This window comes from Glycine max, chromosome 1 (genome assembly GCF_000004515.6).
Source record: "Glycine max cultivar Williams 82 chromosome 1, Glycine_max_v4.0, whole genome shotgun sequence".
Lineage (NCBI taxonomy): Eukaryota > Viridiplantae > Streptophyta > Magnoliopsida > Fabales > Fabaceae > Glycine > Glycine max.
Genome location: NC_016088.4, coordinates 54,044,606 through 54,061,254, shown reverse-complemented (window position 1 = coordinate 54,061,254; position 16,649 = coordinate 54,044,606). Strand labels below are relative to the sequence as shown.

At 32.9% G+C, this 16,649-nt stretch overlaps 1 protein-coding gene across 1 annotated transcript; it reads right to left on the bottom strand.

Moving 5' to 3' along the window:
* Nucleotides 1–4,332: 4,332 nt before the first annotated feature.
* LOC100779827 (U-box domain-containing protein 30) lies at nucleotides 4,333–7,122 on the bottom strand. Its single transcript, XM_003517308.4, has one exon. The coding sequence runs from the start codon at nucleotides 6,279–6,281 to the stop codon at nucleotides 4,932–4,934; it is 1,350 nt and encodes a 449-aa protein (XP_003517356.1). The 5' UTR covers nucleotides 6,282–7,122; the 3' UTR covers nucleotides 4,333–4,931.
* Between the last annotated feature and the right edge of the window lie 9,527 nt (nucleotides 7,123–16,649).

Sequence of the window (16,649 nt, the reverse complement as noted above, 5' to 3'; positions counted from 1 at the left end):
ATCATGATTTCTTTTCACCCCGCAAGGTGTCCGGCACTGCGTCAGTCACGAAATTTGGCACACGTCTTATTCCGTAAAGAATTTAAGGTGTTTCACACTTTCACCGACAATAACAATGTAACTAGCTGCTAGTTCATGACTTCTTTAATTTGAAAAATGACTTCCATATTCTCCCCTGGTTTCCTAGTTCTCTAGTTTCCTGCTTGAAAATTTTAGCTAGATCATTTAGGCTATGTTTAGATGATAGAATGGGATGAAATACAATAGAATGTTATCAAATTATTGAAAGTTCCATGATTTCAATTATTTGAAATTTAATAAATAAAAAAACAGTATGAAACACGACGAAATTAATTTCAACTTATTCATCTAATATTTTATTTTTTTTCTTTTCTTTAATTTGGGATTATGTGATAGAAAAAGTTTCTTTTTCTTCATTTTACTATTAAAATTTCTAAACAATGAAATAGTAATTTTTTTTTGTTAATTGTACAATATAGTAAATTGATTTGGTTTTGTATTCTTTTCTATTTTAATTTGCTCTACTCTCCATTAAATATCCAAACATAACTTAAACTTATCTATCATGGATATTGGTTGGTTTGAATTTCATATAGAAAAATGTCTAATTTAATTAATTATATTCAAGCTGAGTTAACGTATAATTTTGGACTTACTTGACTTAAGTCAAATCTAATTCAATTCAAGCCATGCACTGGTATACGTAGGATAACAAAGGCTCATTTTTAGACTCTACTTTTCTGAGTGGTAAAAAAAATATTTAGTATTAGATGTACATATTTAAAAATGATACTATGTTAGGAATAATTTTATAAAGATATGCTATTGATTCTATAAAAAATGATATGTTATAAAGGCTTGATTAATTATATATGATTAAAAATTTAAATGGTTAGAGTTGATTGAATTTAATACGTACATGAACTACTGGTATTCGACCCAAGAACATTTGAAGTGTATTGTACGTTTTTTATTAGCTTATTTGAACTAATATGTACTTTTTGTAGTTAATTGGTCATATTGATCATAAGTCTGAGTTAGAGCTGTGATCACCCTTAAATAGTTGGCATTTGAAGCAGCAAAATTCTTCAGCTGATACGCAATTAGCTAGTTGAGTCTGAACCCGACTCTAAACTCAGACAAAACCTGGGCAGTGGGATGTTGACTTTGACTTGGTCCGTGTTAGGTAAAAAAGAAATGGATATCATCAACTCACATCAAATACCTACAACCAGCCGTTTTTTTTTCAAATGGGGACAAATTTTTTTTTACTTTTTTTCATTTCGGGTTGGTTTTAAATTATTATAAAAAATGGGAAAAATGCTAATATATATTATAATTTTTGAGTTAAAAGTCACCATATATTTTACTATTTCAGTTTTTTTTTTATTTACGACATAAGATGTATATATTATTTTTCCATCTCATAACTTTAAAGTTGTGAGATTAATTTTTTTTCATATATTTTAGGACCTTGAAATCTTTTTTCTTTTTTCTTTTAAGTTTAAAGTTTTTTGTTTTAGGATTTTTTATTTAGTTGTATTTTCTTTTCAATTTTTAATATAAATAATTTTATTTATTTATTTATTAAATAAATATATTTATTTTTACTTGTTATTAGTTTTATTTAATATATTGTATATATTTTTTATATGGTTTCATTTAATATGTTATATTTTTTAATATTATTTTATTTAAAATATTTTATATAATTTATGAATATTTATTTATTTATTATATTTTGTATATTTAGAAATTAGATAATTTTTTAATAATATTAATGAATTTTATTTGTTTTATAAATGAAATAAATAATATAAAATACTTAAATTTTAAAAACTAAAATTTAAAACACTTTAATTTAATAAGTTTTTTTTAAAATTATGTTCTTCAAATAATTCTACACTGATTACTTAAATCAATCTAACCTTTGATTTCGTTCAGCGTAATCCTGTTTCTGAACCTTGAAAAGGCTAGAATCCTGCTTAAGCTGTATGGTAATTGGTTAAATACTTCAGTCACGGATCATCTTCGTCTTCATTAATAAAAAATTTAAATATTCCAAAAACCATGTTTTTGACCACTTGTTTCTTAGTCATCATCCTATAAACGTTGGGGGATTTAGAAACATATGTTCGTTATTAAATACACTTTCACTAATGAAATTATCACTGAGCAACCGGGTCCACTCCATTCGATATCTTTACACTCTCAACTCAAGATTTGGACTATTGTAGATGCAGTTGGCCCAGAAACATGTATAACTTGTTGTAAAAGAAAAATAAAGAAACAGAAAAAATTAGGTCTTGAACACCTTCAGTCCTTTACTAATACCCCTGCCTCTCATTCTTTTATAGGAGGATACCGTCAGTTGTATGTACCCTCAAACTTAATGTGTATATCTACCAAAAAATAAAGATCAAAACATTTTTTTTACATTATTATTTCATTTGAAACTTAGTTATTCTATAGATGATGAGTTTAAGCTTCAAGTTCCTCTTGACCAGGGATGGATTCAGAAACCTAATAAAAGAGGATTGATTTTTTTTTCTTTTTTTATAATTATTTAATGTCTAACTTTTAATAAATAATTTTAAAAAAACTTATTATTTTTACACAAAATTAAAACAAATTTTTATATTAAATGATGATTATTTTGATTGTTATTGTAATAACAACAAACATACCACTAATTTTAACAATTTTATACTAGTTATCACTTTAATCAGTAGAATAAAGCAATAAACATAATTAATTTTACATAATTTTGTATTAATTAATATTAATCATTATTATAATAACAACATAGAAATTATTTTTATATAAAAATTTTAAGGGAGGATGAACTCGAACTCCTATTTACCCCCTATAGATCAGTCCTTGAATTCTTGACACCCTCTCCAATGGTGATTGTGACACCATCTAGTATTCAAAATTTTATATGTGCCTTTAGTTTTGATTTTAATAGATGCAATTTAATTAATTAGTATAATTCAAACGTGTGCGGAAATTTATCTCAAACACATTTTACATTAAATGAGTGTTTTGGTTGGGCATTTAGCGTGACGTGCATCAACTCTTGAGCTAGAAATACTAGCTTCTGTGTCATTTTTTAAACTTGGACGTGGATCTGCTGCATAACGTGGATCAATGACTCCACCAAACACACTAAAAAAATTTATGGCAGTGAGAAAAATTGATTTTGATTGATATCCAAACAGGCCTAAGCCTCTAAAGATCCTTTGGTTCGGTCAAAAATTCGTTTTGAAGGCAAGAAAAGTACTTGGGGAGAAAGTCACTTGCGTTCCTGCCGTGGATTGCATTTTATTGGCAACTTTTGTTCTCTGGCTAAGAGTTCAATTAACAACTTTATAAACAGCAGGAAGACGCATATCATGTATGAATAAGATTGCACAACCCAAAACATAATAAAGGAGAATCTACTCATCCGTTCACCAAAATTTATAAATAAGGTACCTATTTTGATTAAACAATACAATTTGATCATAACAGATGTTACTTGCATTACTTTGATGTAAATTTACGAAGAACAGTTACCTGTTTCGATAAGTTTTTGTTTATACAAATGGATTGTGGAAGGAAGGAATAAGCTGGGTCAGCTGAATTACTAAAAACAAATAAGTAGCTTTAAAAATCAATTTACAAGTGATTTTCAAGAAACAAATTGTATCCTTACCGTGCGCTATGCATCTAAACAAATTAGTAGTCACCTTGATATAAAAGTGACCAGATACTGATCTAAGCTATCAAACTTAATTGCATTTTTTTCACCAAATAAATCTTAATGCACTTACCCTTAAGCGTGCGTCTATGACTATAATAAAAGCAACGCTGCGTGGCTATTTTTTTAGGGTGTGGCTTTATTCGTGCATAGTAACACTGTTTGCGTAGGCAAATAGACTTTATAGACAATGCTGTTCTCTGATTTATAGGTATTCCTAAAGCCAAACTGCAATTCAACGTTCCTATTCAGTGAAAGCTAAGATTTCTTATCTTTCTTTTTCAATCAGCCAGTGATTCAGTGAGTAGTTATATTGAGTCTTGTCCTCAAATCCTACCACAAAAGGATAAATAAAAGTGTGCACTCACCCGGTTGTCTAGTCATCCATAAATTACTGTAAAACTTGGCACATCTGGTGAAGGAGTACACCTGCCATCTCTCTACTATTTCACTCTGTTCCCTTCCCTGATAGGTCATTTCCATGGCAGCAAACCAATAATAATAATAATGCATATAAAATAATTAATAAGATAGACATCACAAATTAGAAGTTGAATTGAACTGCAGAATTAACATGAAAAATTGCTTCCATTGTACACATAAAAATTGACGGTCACAGGCTCTCCAGTCTCTCTACACGTTTGAGATCAAAAAGCAAAATTCCCAATATTTTTAATGGAAAATTCGAGGCCTCTAAAAGATCCAGAGAGGAAGAAGATACAATAAAAAAGTAAGGCATGAAGCATGGCAACTCCTCAAAATTACAATTGAAATTGCATGCTCCTCCGTCATCGCTGTGTGATCACTCTCCTAAGAAGTATCTTTTATCCAACAACAGCATGATTTCTACATCCATATATAATAACCCCAAAGCAGTATAAAAAAATTTCAGTATCTTCTTGATGGGGCTTATTGAAAATAAACATTGGACAAAAAGTAACCCGCACTGATGTGCCAATGTCCACATTAAGATTCTTCTTCATTCAAATCAATTGTTGGAATCAAAATATAAGGTATATATACAGGAGAGACTTGCACCTCAACCCCATGATCATTGTCTTGGGGTTTATTAGAGTTCGGTGGTCTTGAGATGCAACTGATCTTCTTTACTACTCTTGCCCCACAAATTTACAAATTGTTGGCGCCACCAGATTGATGTAGTCCATGATCATTGGATGGTTCTGGTAAGCTTGCACTTGGAAATAAAGATAGTATCTGAATAATTTAAACTACACAGCTTCAAAAGCTCAGCAGACTGTTGTTTCAATATAGGATTGCAACCACTCTGAATCACGAGCAGGAGTTTCGCAGCAAGCCCTGCATCAACCGCAATCGACGAGCACTCATCAGGTGAAAGCTTGCACACGGACCATAGAATCGACAAAGCATACTGAGTGCAGTTTTCTGAGATCCTCATCAACAGCTTCACCATGATGGGTATGGTGTTAGAGCAATCCTTCAAAGCCACTCTACCTTCGGGGACCGACGCCAACGCATCCAAAACACAAAGGGCCAATTCCGTACAATCAGGCTCCATGCCAGACAACAATTCAACCAACTGAGAAACAGCCCCAATGCTCACAAGCAAATTCCTAACTTCCTTATGCAAACAAATTGTTCTGAGGAGACTCAACCCAGGACACACTCCATTGCTGTGCCGCTTATCCTTAACAAGCCTCATCAACCCAACCAAGAGACTATGACTCGATATAACCTCCGATCGAAAATCCTTCTCCTCAATCAACGATTCAATCAGCCGGGTGCAATTGATCTTCGTCTCAATGGAACCCTCATTCAAGATGTCCACCATCAAGGAAACCTTAGCAGGCTGCAAGAGATTCTTCCTAGATTCCGAATCAAGGGTCAAAGTCACAAGAATACCAATAACCTCAGAGCCAACGGCATGGGAAGTAAAAGGACCAAGCAAAGAAGACACAACAGAAACTCCACCTTCATCAATCACAGCCTTTCGCGCAGTGGCATGAGAAGCCACTAATTGGTGAATCTCCTTGAGGGCCTGAACCCGAGCCTGACCCTTCACCTTCTTCAGTGTCTCGAGAAGTTCAGAAGCCCTTCCCTGAACATCCTCAGACCTCTTCTTCATGAGCAAGTACTTCTGCGAGAACCACGTGTGTATGAGCCTGTAAAGGGTGGTGTTCGGAGTGACGGAATCGTCCCAGAGCTCCTGCATCGTGGTGGGGCAGGTGAAATGCCCCAAGTTGAACCATTTAAGAATGTTGGACCTCTCGTAGGTTTGGCCTGTGCAGAGGGTAATAGGGTCTTGCATTGGTTCCAAAGAGATTGGGCAAATGAACACACTCGGCACTTCACATAACTCAAGCTCCTCAATCATCTTCCCCAGATCCACCTTCTCACCAACCCCGCCTCCCACAACGCCGCCCTCCACGCCGCCCAAAACGCCGTCTTTCACGGCGGTGTCCAGATCTAGAATCTGGCCATCGGCACCACCCTCGTACCCAGTAACCATGTCCTTCCGACAAGGCTGAAACATCGGCATTTTCGAAACCCCTTTTGAGAAAAAAAAAACACAAAAAAATGCCAGGCAGAGATAGAGAGAGGGAAGGAAACCAAGAAAACAAACCCCCTAAAGATCAGTGCAATGAGAAAGAGAAGAAGTGAGTCTTGAAGGGGGAAAAGAGGGGTTTACTGTGGAAATTCGCTTTATGTGTGGTAAAAAAAAAAATTAATAAGGATCACATTTGACACTCACATCATGAACATATAATCGAGCTTCTTTCACTTGGTACTGGGAGCTTCAAAAGGGGGGGTTAAATCAAGCAAACAATGAAGACCCCAAAAAAGAATCTAGACCAATCAAAGACCAAACAGTGCGGACCACTACAACTACGACTACGACTACTTGAAACAAACTACTACAAAATCAGTGGCAGTAGTAAAAAAAAGCCTGACAAAGAGTTGAAGAAAATGGGTGGGTGGGTGGGTTGAAGAGAAATAATTGAGAAGGGAGATCAGAGAATAATGATGGAAAACAGCAAGAAGGCTTGGAAGTTAAAAGAGGTGAAGATGGTGAACCAAAAGGACCGTACCACCATGGGCTACACTACAGAGTGGGAAGAGAAGAAGTAGTAGCATAGAAGACCCATCCCTCTCGCTCTGCTCTGCCAAACGCTCCTTCACCTCTTCTTTTTGGGCACTTCCCAAACTGTGCAAAAATAATTAAATAATTCCATGTTTTACATTAATTAATTTTTGTTTTCTTTTAGTAATTTTTACATTACCGCCATTAGCCGGTCTCGGCCCGAGCACCACACGTGCACTCCTCTAATGTGTCGCCGTTAACTCTCCCTTTTCTTTCTTTTTAGTTTACTACTACACTTTATAACAACAATTATTAAAATTATACTAATTATTACATACGTTTTGCGAAGGTCTCTATCGTTATCATTCATGTAAGTATACCAAATAAAAATTACGTTAATATCCCTTTTAATCGTTCATCGCCTCATGGATAATTTTTTTGTTTTCTCACTATCCTTTTTGTTTTCGTTCACACCCGAAAGTTATTTCCCTTTTTATTTCTCATTTTTCATTTTGTATAGCGTTGTTTTTATTCACTTTCAGTTTTTTTTTGTACTATTATTGATATTCAGCAAGAGTTTGTGTTATTACTACGGTGGTGGTTGTAAATACTTGTACACTATAAATGGAGATTTTTAATGCAATTAGATTAAATATATTCATAAATGATATCATTATATTTATCTTACACACAGGTAAAAACTTTTATAGCATGAATGAATGGTTTCATTTCATTTAGAGAAGGTAGTTGGAGAGCGTAAAATTTTGAACAAACATTTTTCTTTGGCCCTTTCAACAGCAAAATTCGAACAAACGCACAAGGTATCATAATCATTTCATTCATGCGTATAGAATTAAAAATTAAAAATTATAGTAAGCTATATTGAAAATATTATATGTTATATTTTTTATAGTAAATTTTCTATTAAAATATAATGTTATAAAGTCTTTCTTTCCCGTGGCATGGTAAAGGTATCAAGGGTATATTGGTCATTGAAGAGAGTAAATAAAGAAATAGTTATAGTTTAGGTCGCACGAAGCAAGAAAGGCAATGGAGTTTCCCAAAAGTTCAGGGAAAACCCCACGGGACGAATGAATAACCGGTGCAGCCCACGATGGGTCCAATGTAAAAACTAAATACTTTTTTTTTAACTAAAATAAATAGTGGACCCCTCTAATCTCTATGGCAAACACAAAAATAAAATAAAATAAATAAAAGGAGCTTCTGGTGCTCAATGGCACATCTCGTTTTAGCAAATCGAATATCTTATATAGATGCCTTTTTTTTTTTTCAAAAAAGAAAACTAATACTGTATGAATTTATGCTTTAAAAATAGAAAAACGACAACTCTTGGTCGCAAAAAAATCCAAACATGGATTTAGAATTATAAAACGGGAGTGAGAGAGCGACCAAAAGGGTTGCTTTTGTTATTTTAAGGGTAAAATGCCAGCAAAGCATTAGACTGTGACAGTTTTTGCTTTGACTGTACGCATCGGTTTGCTTATCCGGTCTTTGCTTTGACTACCTTTGCCAATGCAAATGGCCAGTGCAGTTCAGTCCCACACACACTTTCTCTCTCCTTTCTTGTTTTTTTCACCCTTTACCTTCCATCTCACCCAACTGGACACTGACACGTGACTCTGCCTACTCTGTCTCCATACCACCCTATGTCACTGTTTTTTATGGCTAACCTTGTACATTTACACACATTTAATATTCCTCTAATTCTACTTTCATTATCATCTTATACTACTTTCTTCACCAGTCATCAAGAAAGACCACATTTTAAACTACAAACCTTCTTATTTTATGTTGAGAGGGTGGGTAGTAATTTCTAGTACTAATTAGATTAGATAGATAACTACAATAAAAAAATTGGGTGGGTTTGGTTTTCTTTGATGGGTAAAGGTGCAGTATTAATAGTATTACGTAGCAGATTGGATCGTTTTTCTTTGTTGAAATTGAATATGGTGCCGAGAGTATTGTTATGTGTACAGACTGGATGGATCTTTATAGGTTGGATTCAATTCTTTACTCTAGTTGGAGTTGGGACTTGGAAGTGCAGATATTTTTTTAATTATGTTATTATTAAATAATTTTGAATGAACTTCGATCTAGAGGTGAGGAAAGCCGGGTGATGTGAGTGAAATTTCAATTTTAAAATCCAAGGTCATAGAAATAGACCAAATCTATTATCGGGGATTCAACTTTCAGACACTGTGGGAGTCACATGATCTAGCACAACAATATTTTTATAATGCACCGTGTCACATGATCCACTTAGTTACTTGTACATAACAGCCATTACGAGGATCACTATTCTCTATTTCAATATCAGCATTTTTAGACTACGAAGTTTAACAACACTCACCCATTCAATGTTGCTTTTACCTCGGATAATCTTTTCTATTAAGGATCGGATATTCTTTCACCCTGCTATGGGTGCACCCCCAACGTACATTGTCCTCTTTATTCATTTCTTTACATGTCTGGTTCCAACAGGATTTTTGTATCTGATTAATTGCAATTTGCAAAACCCTTTTCTGCGTCGATTTGTCATAAAGTTAAATTTTGATGTATCGAATGTGAACCTAAATACCCAGTAGAAATGTATATTGATCAATAGCCTGAGCTCATTTAGGAATTATTCCAGTCTTTGCATATTGACATTGGGCGTCCATATGTGAGAATCGCACAACTCAAGAAAATAGTTATAAGATAGGTTGGATGGTTAAGGGAGAAAAAAAGAAATATTGTAAGCTTAATTTTTCATGTTAACAAAAACTAACATTCTAACGATTAACATTTACCGATAAAAAAACATTCTTAAGCCCGTGAAGACATTCTTTAAAATTCAATGATTTAGGAGTAATTCAAGTGTAATTAAATAGATAATAATTAAATATTATTATTTTAATCTTTAAGAAAATATATTATATTAAGGACTCATTTGATATTCAGAATATGATACAATAAGATAAAACAATAATAACATGATAAGTTAATATTTATTATTTGGTAGACACCATGATAAGAATCAATGATTGGTGTGAGATATAAGGTTAGTTTTATGGTTGAAAAGGGGAATTTAAGGGTGAAGGGAGAAAGGAAGGAAAATATCACGAGTTCGAATCCCTTTCACTTATATTTCTAACAAAACTAATATTTGTCAATAAAAAAAGTGATCAATGATTGGCGGTGATCACTATTGTCGAAAGTCTTCACTTTCCATGATGGTTCGATAAAAAAAATATTTTAAAAAGGACACTTTCTAATACAATTTTTAAAAGAACTGTCTTAGAATCATTTTAAAAAAAAAATAAAAATTAGTGAGGATTCTAAGACGGTAAAAATACAAAGTTGAACTTATATAGATGATAGTGAGATAATTGATTTTCAAGCACAAGTTGAACGCCAAACTATAAGACAAATCTTTACTTTTCTCTCCTATTGAATCGTTTTTAGCATCCTACAATATTTAAGACAAATCAGCCAGATAAAAACTAGAAACAAAACTGATGTAAGAGAAGTGTACTTCTTTATCTTGTACAGGAACTCCATCTGCAGAACCTAGAGTATCTTGAGCTTCATTGCTAACATCATTCCTACAATATTTACCACACTCAATGAAAATGACATGCCACTATACAAATGAAATAAAGACTCAAAAAGAAACTAGTAGAATCAATTCTTCGATATTTTATAAAAGAAGCAATTCTCTTATATTTTATAAAAGTTGGACTTCATACTACAGTTTCAACTATGACTTTCATACAAAGCTTCACTCCATCCATTCTATAAACCCAACTTCGAAATGAGTATCTGACAGCAAGAAAAGTTGTTGTTGTTGCCAGATAGAATTGGGAAACGGGAAGTTATCTTGTTCAGGAAGAAGTAAGAACCATTGTTTTCTATACATAACCTATAGATAGCAGGCATTAATCAACCATATCTGTTGAATGCTCAAAAAATAATGATCATAAATATGGTTATGAACATATGCTATGATCAAAAGGGGTGTGGTGGTAGGGGAAGTAGGTAGGTAAAAGTGTTGAGAATTTATGAAGTTTGCTTAAAATCAGTATCAGTTGAGGCTTGGTCAAAAATGTCAAGACAAGACTCCCAATTCTCCTTTTCCCTAGTCTCCCAGTACCCTCCAACATAATGGTAAGAGTTGTTGCCTTTTTCCTTGGCAAACCACCGTGGTTTCCAACCTTTCTCTTTCATCTTTTGTGCCTGCAATTATGGTGAGTCTTTTGTTAAATTAATGAATGAGAGCATATTAACCAGCAATAGCATAATACATTTCATTATATTATAAGACAGGTCCAATTAAATTTCAAAAACAACAATTGTACCTGCCACTAACTTTGTTCCAGTCGCAATTGTTCAGAATTGGCCATTTCATGTTATCCATTATCCAAACACCTTTGATCAAGTCTTGGTCTTGAATCTATTGGAGGCAACTTCTCCTACTTGTTAACTTAAATTGTCAGTACTAAGTACTAACCAAACCACATAGGATTTAGTGTGTTTGAATGAACATTTGCAATAATTGATTTTGAATAAATTTGATTCTACAAAATTGATTTTGATTAGCATTGATTTTGAAGTGAACCAATTTTATATTTGGATGTTTCAGTGAGCATGCACAAAATTGATTTTGATTCAAACTGATTTAAAAGTAAAATGTGTTATATATGTTTGAATTTATTTACTCTAAAATAGCAAGTCAGGGGTAGAATTCAGTATAATTTTTTTTTATTCAACACGGCTTAAAGTTATTTCAATTCAAAACTTGTACCTAGAATCAATTTTTCAAAGTAAAATCAACTATGTAAACATTTTCTTAAAATCACATCAATTGGTATTTCAACGTGATTTTGGATGAGTGAGCATGAAAGGAAAATGCATGCTCTCAGGGTTTAGTGAAAGGTGGGGTTAAAAGAAAAACAATTGAATCAATACTCACCTTTAATCTAGGTGTGATTTCATATAGTGTAATAGAAAATTGTGTGACGTTATATCTTGTTTGGTACTCTGGTGTTAGGCTTCGCTTCCCAAAATTCCCTCCAATTACGTAATGCAAGCTCTCATCCCATTTCTCAAATAGAGTTGCCACTGTTGTACCTTTCTTATCTTCCACTACACCGTGAATCTACAACAAAACTTAAATTACAGAGCATAAGTTACATAATATGTCTATGGACTATACTCAACAGAAAATACCATGCAACTCATATTGTAATCTTATATCTCTATAGTTAATGAAAATAGTAAAGTTAGCATCCATTATTCCATTATCATATTTAAATTGGTCTGAATTCATTTGATACAACAACATAAAAGAGATGTTGAAGAAGCTATTACATAGGTTTCATGTGAAGTGATAAAAAATGATAGTGACATTTCATAACCATAAAGCCTATAAAACTTAAGAAAGCCAACAACTTTAAGAAACTTGAATTGGCCTACACATCACCGTAACATCTCACTAGAGACCTTATATGCTAACTTTGGCATTGGAATCCTTTTTTGTGTTGCAACATAATTGTTTCCTACACATCACTATAAAATCTCACTAGAGACCTTGATCGTGCATTTGCGTGCCTTATATGACTCACTTAACTCTAAAGGATTTAGCTAAAGTTATTGCTAGTATATATAAAGGGAGAATGTCTGCAGCGTTACCTACTTAATTGCTACATAACTTAATGAAGTGGAGGTGGAATGGGAGATAACTTGACCTATAGCTAGTGATCACTATAATGCATATGAGAATTAATCAATATAAGTCAGAATAAATGAGTCACAGAGATATTGGGTGCATATGGTGTAAGTGTTGATGGACAAAAGCTGTTGGTTTGTGGTTTCATGTTCTTTGCCTTCACTCTAGCTTCAAGATGTTCTATTAGTTCTTGGTATATGGGATCAAACTTCACTCCTGCGCGCAAGCCTAGTCAGCCATGTAGCCTCTAAGGAAAATTCAAGTGAAAAATCAAAATTAAAGTTAAAAAGAGAAAGAGAGATAAAAGGAACAAGAAGAATAATACATGGGAAAGAGAAAATAGAGTGAAGTAGCAACCTTTAATTAAAAAAATATAATACTCAAACTTTAGCTATAGCATAAAATTAAAAAGGGGAAACCCCATCAAATGAATTGCACAAGCTAGAGTCCAAGAACAAAACAGCCACAATTAAGCATACTAATAATATGGTTATACTTTTTTTTCTTGTGTATGACATGAATCTTGTTCATATTGTCAAAGGCTTTTGATTTTGAGTGAAGGAAAGAATATTATTGAGATATTTTTCCGTACCAGCTTCCCTTGAAACTTGTGTTTGCAACCGAGGCACTGCTTGGATCCATAAAACTGATGCTCTTCAAGCTTGGCATTTATGAGATCAGAACTACTTACAAAACTCAAGTTGATGATCTTTCTCATCACCGTGACACATGCGCATGTACTATCTCTGTTGATGAAACCATATGCCTTCAATTATTGTTTCAACTCCCTTTTTAAGGAACAGTCCACAACTGAGCATGTCGGAGGTTGTTCTCTATATTACAAGAGTCGATTGAAATCCATCAAAACATAAAACTCTCCAAAATGACCAACAAATTAAGGAACTTGGATGGAAAAGGCCAGAATAACAATAATAATATGGGTAATAATTTTTCCTAACCTTTTAAGAACTATATACGTATTAAGAAATTAATTAAATATATATACTTGAGCAGATGCTGATCCGGTTGAGGAACTAGCTATACAACAATATATGTGAACAAACTGAAAAATATCTTGAATATAGACAAAAAAAATAATGATGGAAAATAGTAACCTCCTAGCATATACACAACTATTGAAGAGAGGAAAATCATTCCTAAAGAGAAAATATCAATCCTAATGATGGGATCTTTGGTGGACTCCTAATCAAAATCAAAACAAGCAATTTAATCAACCAACATAATGAATCGAATATCTAAGAACCAAAACAAATTACAATATTAACACTTCACTTGTTGATGAAAGTGGATGCATTAGAGCACAAGAACAATGCCGCCATAGCAAGGATCAGGAAGTGACAAACCAAAGTGAGGGTTAAGAAGGAATCGATCCCAAATTAAAAGCCTCAACGAAACTAATAATAAAGTGATATGGTGAGGGCAAACAAATTAGTGGGGAACATGAAGATATATAGGTATATGATTGTGAGTATTTGGTGGTGAGTCCCAAACAGAGAAAGCACTATAAGAGTTTAATCACTTGTGTGTCATTTTAGGGTAGTGACGATCAATAACATCCTTCAGGCTTTTAGTTGTTTTCACCCATTTCAGTCTCTTCTTGTATATGTCTCTTCATTAAAGTTGTTTGTGAAGAACTTGTCAGCTTCTAACCTCCTGCAAACGTGCAAAAGTTCTTATTCATTACCATAATTTGCTTTACAAAATCACTTCACACAAGCTCAAAGATCTTAGGCTATATCACACCCAATGTATCATTTAGAATTAAGAACTAAAATGGAAGATCTATTTTTTTATTTTTTTTATTTGTATTAAAGAAACAATTTATAACCTATTGTGTAGTATTTTGTTTAGCCCACCATGAAATACTATAAAATAAAATTTTTCACATTTTTCCCACTGATCCTTTTATACCCTGTTCAATTAAGCTCCACTGCTAATTATGTCTTCAACATTTCTATTACTAGTAAAACTTACAACATAGAAGTGATATGATTTGTTGGAAGCATTCAACTTTGCCAGATGTATAAACATAAGTTAGAAAAAAAGGTGCTTTTAAGTTTTAATTGCTTTTACCTGGTTGCCATGAGTTGGAATATTACATAAGTTGTCTCACTGATTGCAAAACCCTTTATTTTCTTCTCTGCCATCAGGCCTACTAGCACTTCAAGCTCTTCAACGTCATCATCGTATACCTCTTCCAATACTTGAATTGCTTCCTTGTCATCTTTTAAATCTTTCCACTTGGAGATAGGTATCAACAACAATGCCCTCATGAATTGGTTGAGAAGGAATTGGTCCCAAATTAAGAGCCTCAATGAAACAACCTCGTTTGGAGGAGAAATAGGAATTAGGGTTTGAATTAGAGAGTATGAAAAGAAAGAGTCTCATTCTAATAGGTTTTAGGTTAGGGTGATAGAGTCTATCGTATTCGTGCATCATGTGTTCGAGGTCGTTGTCGTTGGTGACAAAGATGAGGGCATCGAGGTCTTTGTCGGAGAGCCGATACTTAAAGGTGAGGCGGGGAGTCATAGAGGGCGACGACCTTGGAGAGGAAGGCGGGGAACTTAATGGAGCGGTCGACGGTGAAGATCTTGGTATCATCGCCGACGTAGGAAAGTTGATTGTCGTGTTTTGGTTCTCTTGCTCATCCCGCAGTGAGAGGTTCTCGAAGTTGATCTCGCGTGAGCGCGAGGAGTAGTCAGAGTTAGGGTACCATGAGAACAAGAGAGGTTTAAGGATTTAGGGATTTTGGCATGAGATCAAGCTCGAGTTTCATAAACGTGAGAACTGGAGGAGTGCTTCAGTCGATTTTTTAAATTTTACAGCACAACAACGATGGTTTTAGTAAAAACCGTCTTTAAAATTTGTTCCAACTAAGACGGTTTCCACCAAACCGTTTTAAATTTAAAAAATTAAAAATTAAAAATAAATTTTATTTATAGATATTGTTATTGATAACTTATAACATGCAAGGTAAATGTTACCCGGGCCCTTGGACATTAATTAAAGAATTAAAAATGAATTTTTATTTATTTATTGTGATGCCTAATATTCAACTATCTATCATTTTAGTTTGTTAATCAATATACTAAACACACTGATTAGAAATACCAACATATAATATACATAATTAAACATAAAACTAAATCAAGTTTTTCATAGCATTTAAATGCAACAACGCATATTAACAACTATAATTAAAAATTAAATAAGCATGGGCGACATAAGTATTAATCATCATTTTTTATTTGAATTGTACAATTATAATATTGAGTTAATTTAGTTAAATGTTTTTTTCCAGCGAAACGATTTTGATCACTTTGTCTAGTTTTAAAACCATTCCCACAGAGTTTACGTTGATTATTTATCATATCGACTTTCAGAGTTGATAAACCGGTTAAGTGACCAAATCCCTATTGAATTGTATACTCTAGTCTGATTTTTACATCTGTTAAAGAAGACTAATGGTAAGGCTATATTGACGAAATCATTAATTAATACTATCATATAAAACTTAGACATTTCACATCTCAAATACGTATTTTGATTTGAATTTATTTTTCAAGATTAAATATGAATTGTTAAATTTTTATCTAATGATTCCGATTAAATGAGTGGATGAATTTAACAAACATTTCAATGTAGAAAATAATAATGTATTTATTTTAAACTTGTTTCACCTTTTTAAATGTAATTAGAGTTGAAAGAAAAAAAAAATTAGTTAGCGTTGAACAAAATTTTAAAAATGAAAACAAATAAAATTTATGTCATCTGACTCAAAAACTGTAAACATCAATTGTGTATAATATTTTAAAAAAGTACAACTACTTTTTTTTATATAGAATTGTTATCTATAAGGTCCAAATAGTGAAGATTTAGATGTCTATATGAGTTCATAAGTCTAAATCTCATTATATCTATTATATACCAAAAATCATATCACCTTATGAAAATAAATTTATTAAATTTATCAATTATAATATAACTTCAAGAGTGATAAAAATTTACTGAATAAATAATTAAGTGTACTGTTTATCCAAATATGTCGTCAAACGTACCAAATCCATTATCTAGCT

Excerpts from the sequence above, each read along its gene's own strand:
- LOC100779827 (XM_003517308.4), bottom strand. The coding sequence starts at position 6,281 with ATGCCGATGTTTCAGCCTTGTCGGAAGGACATGGTTACTGGGTACGAG.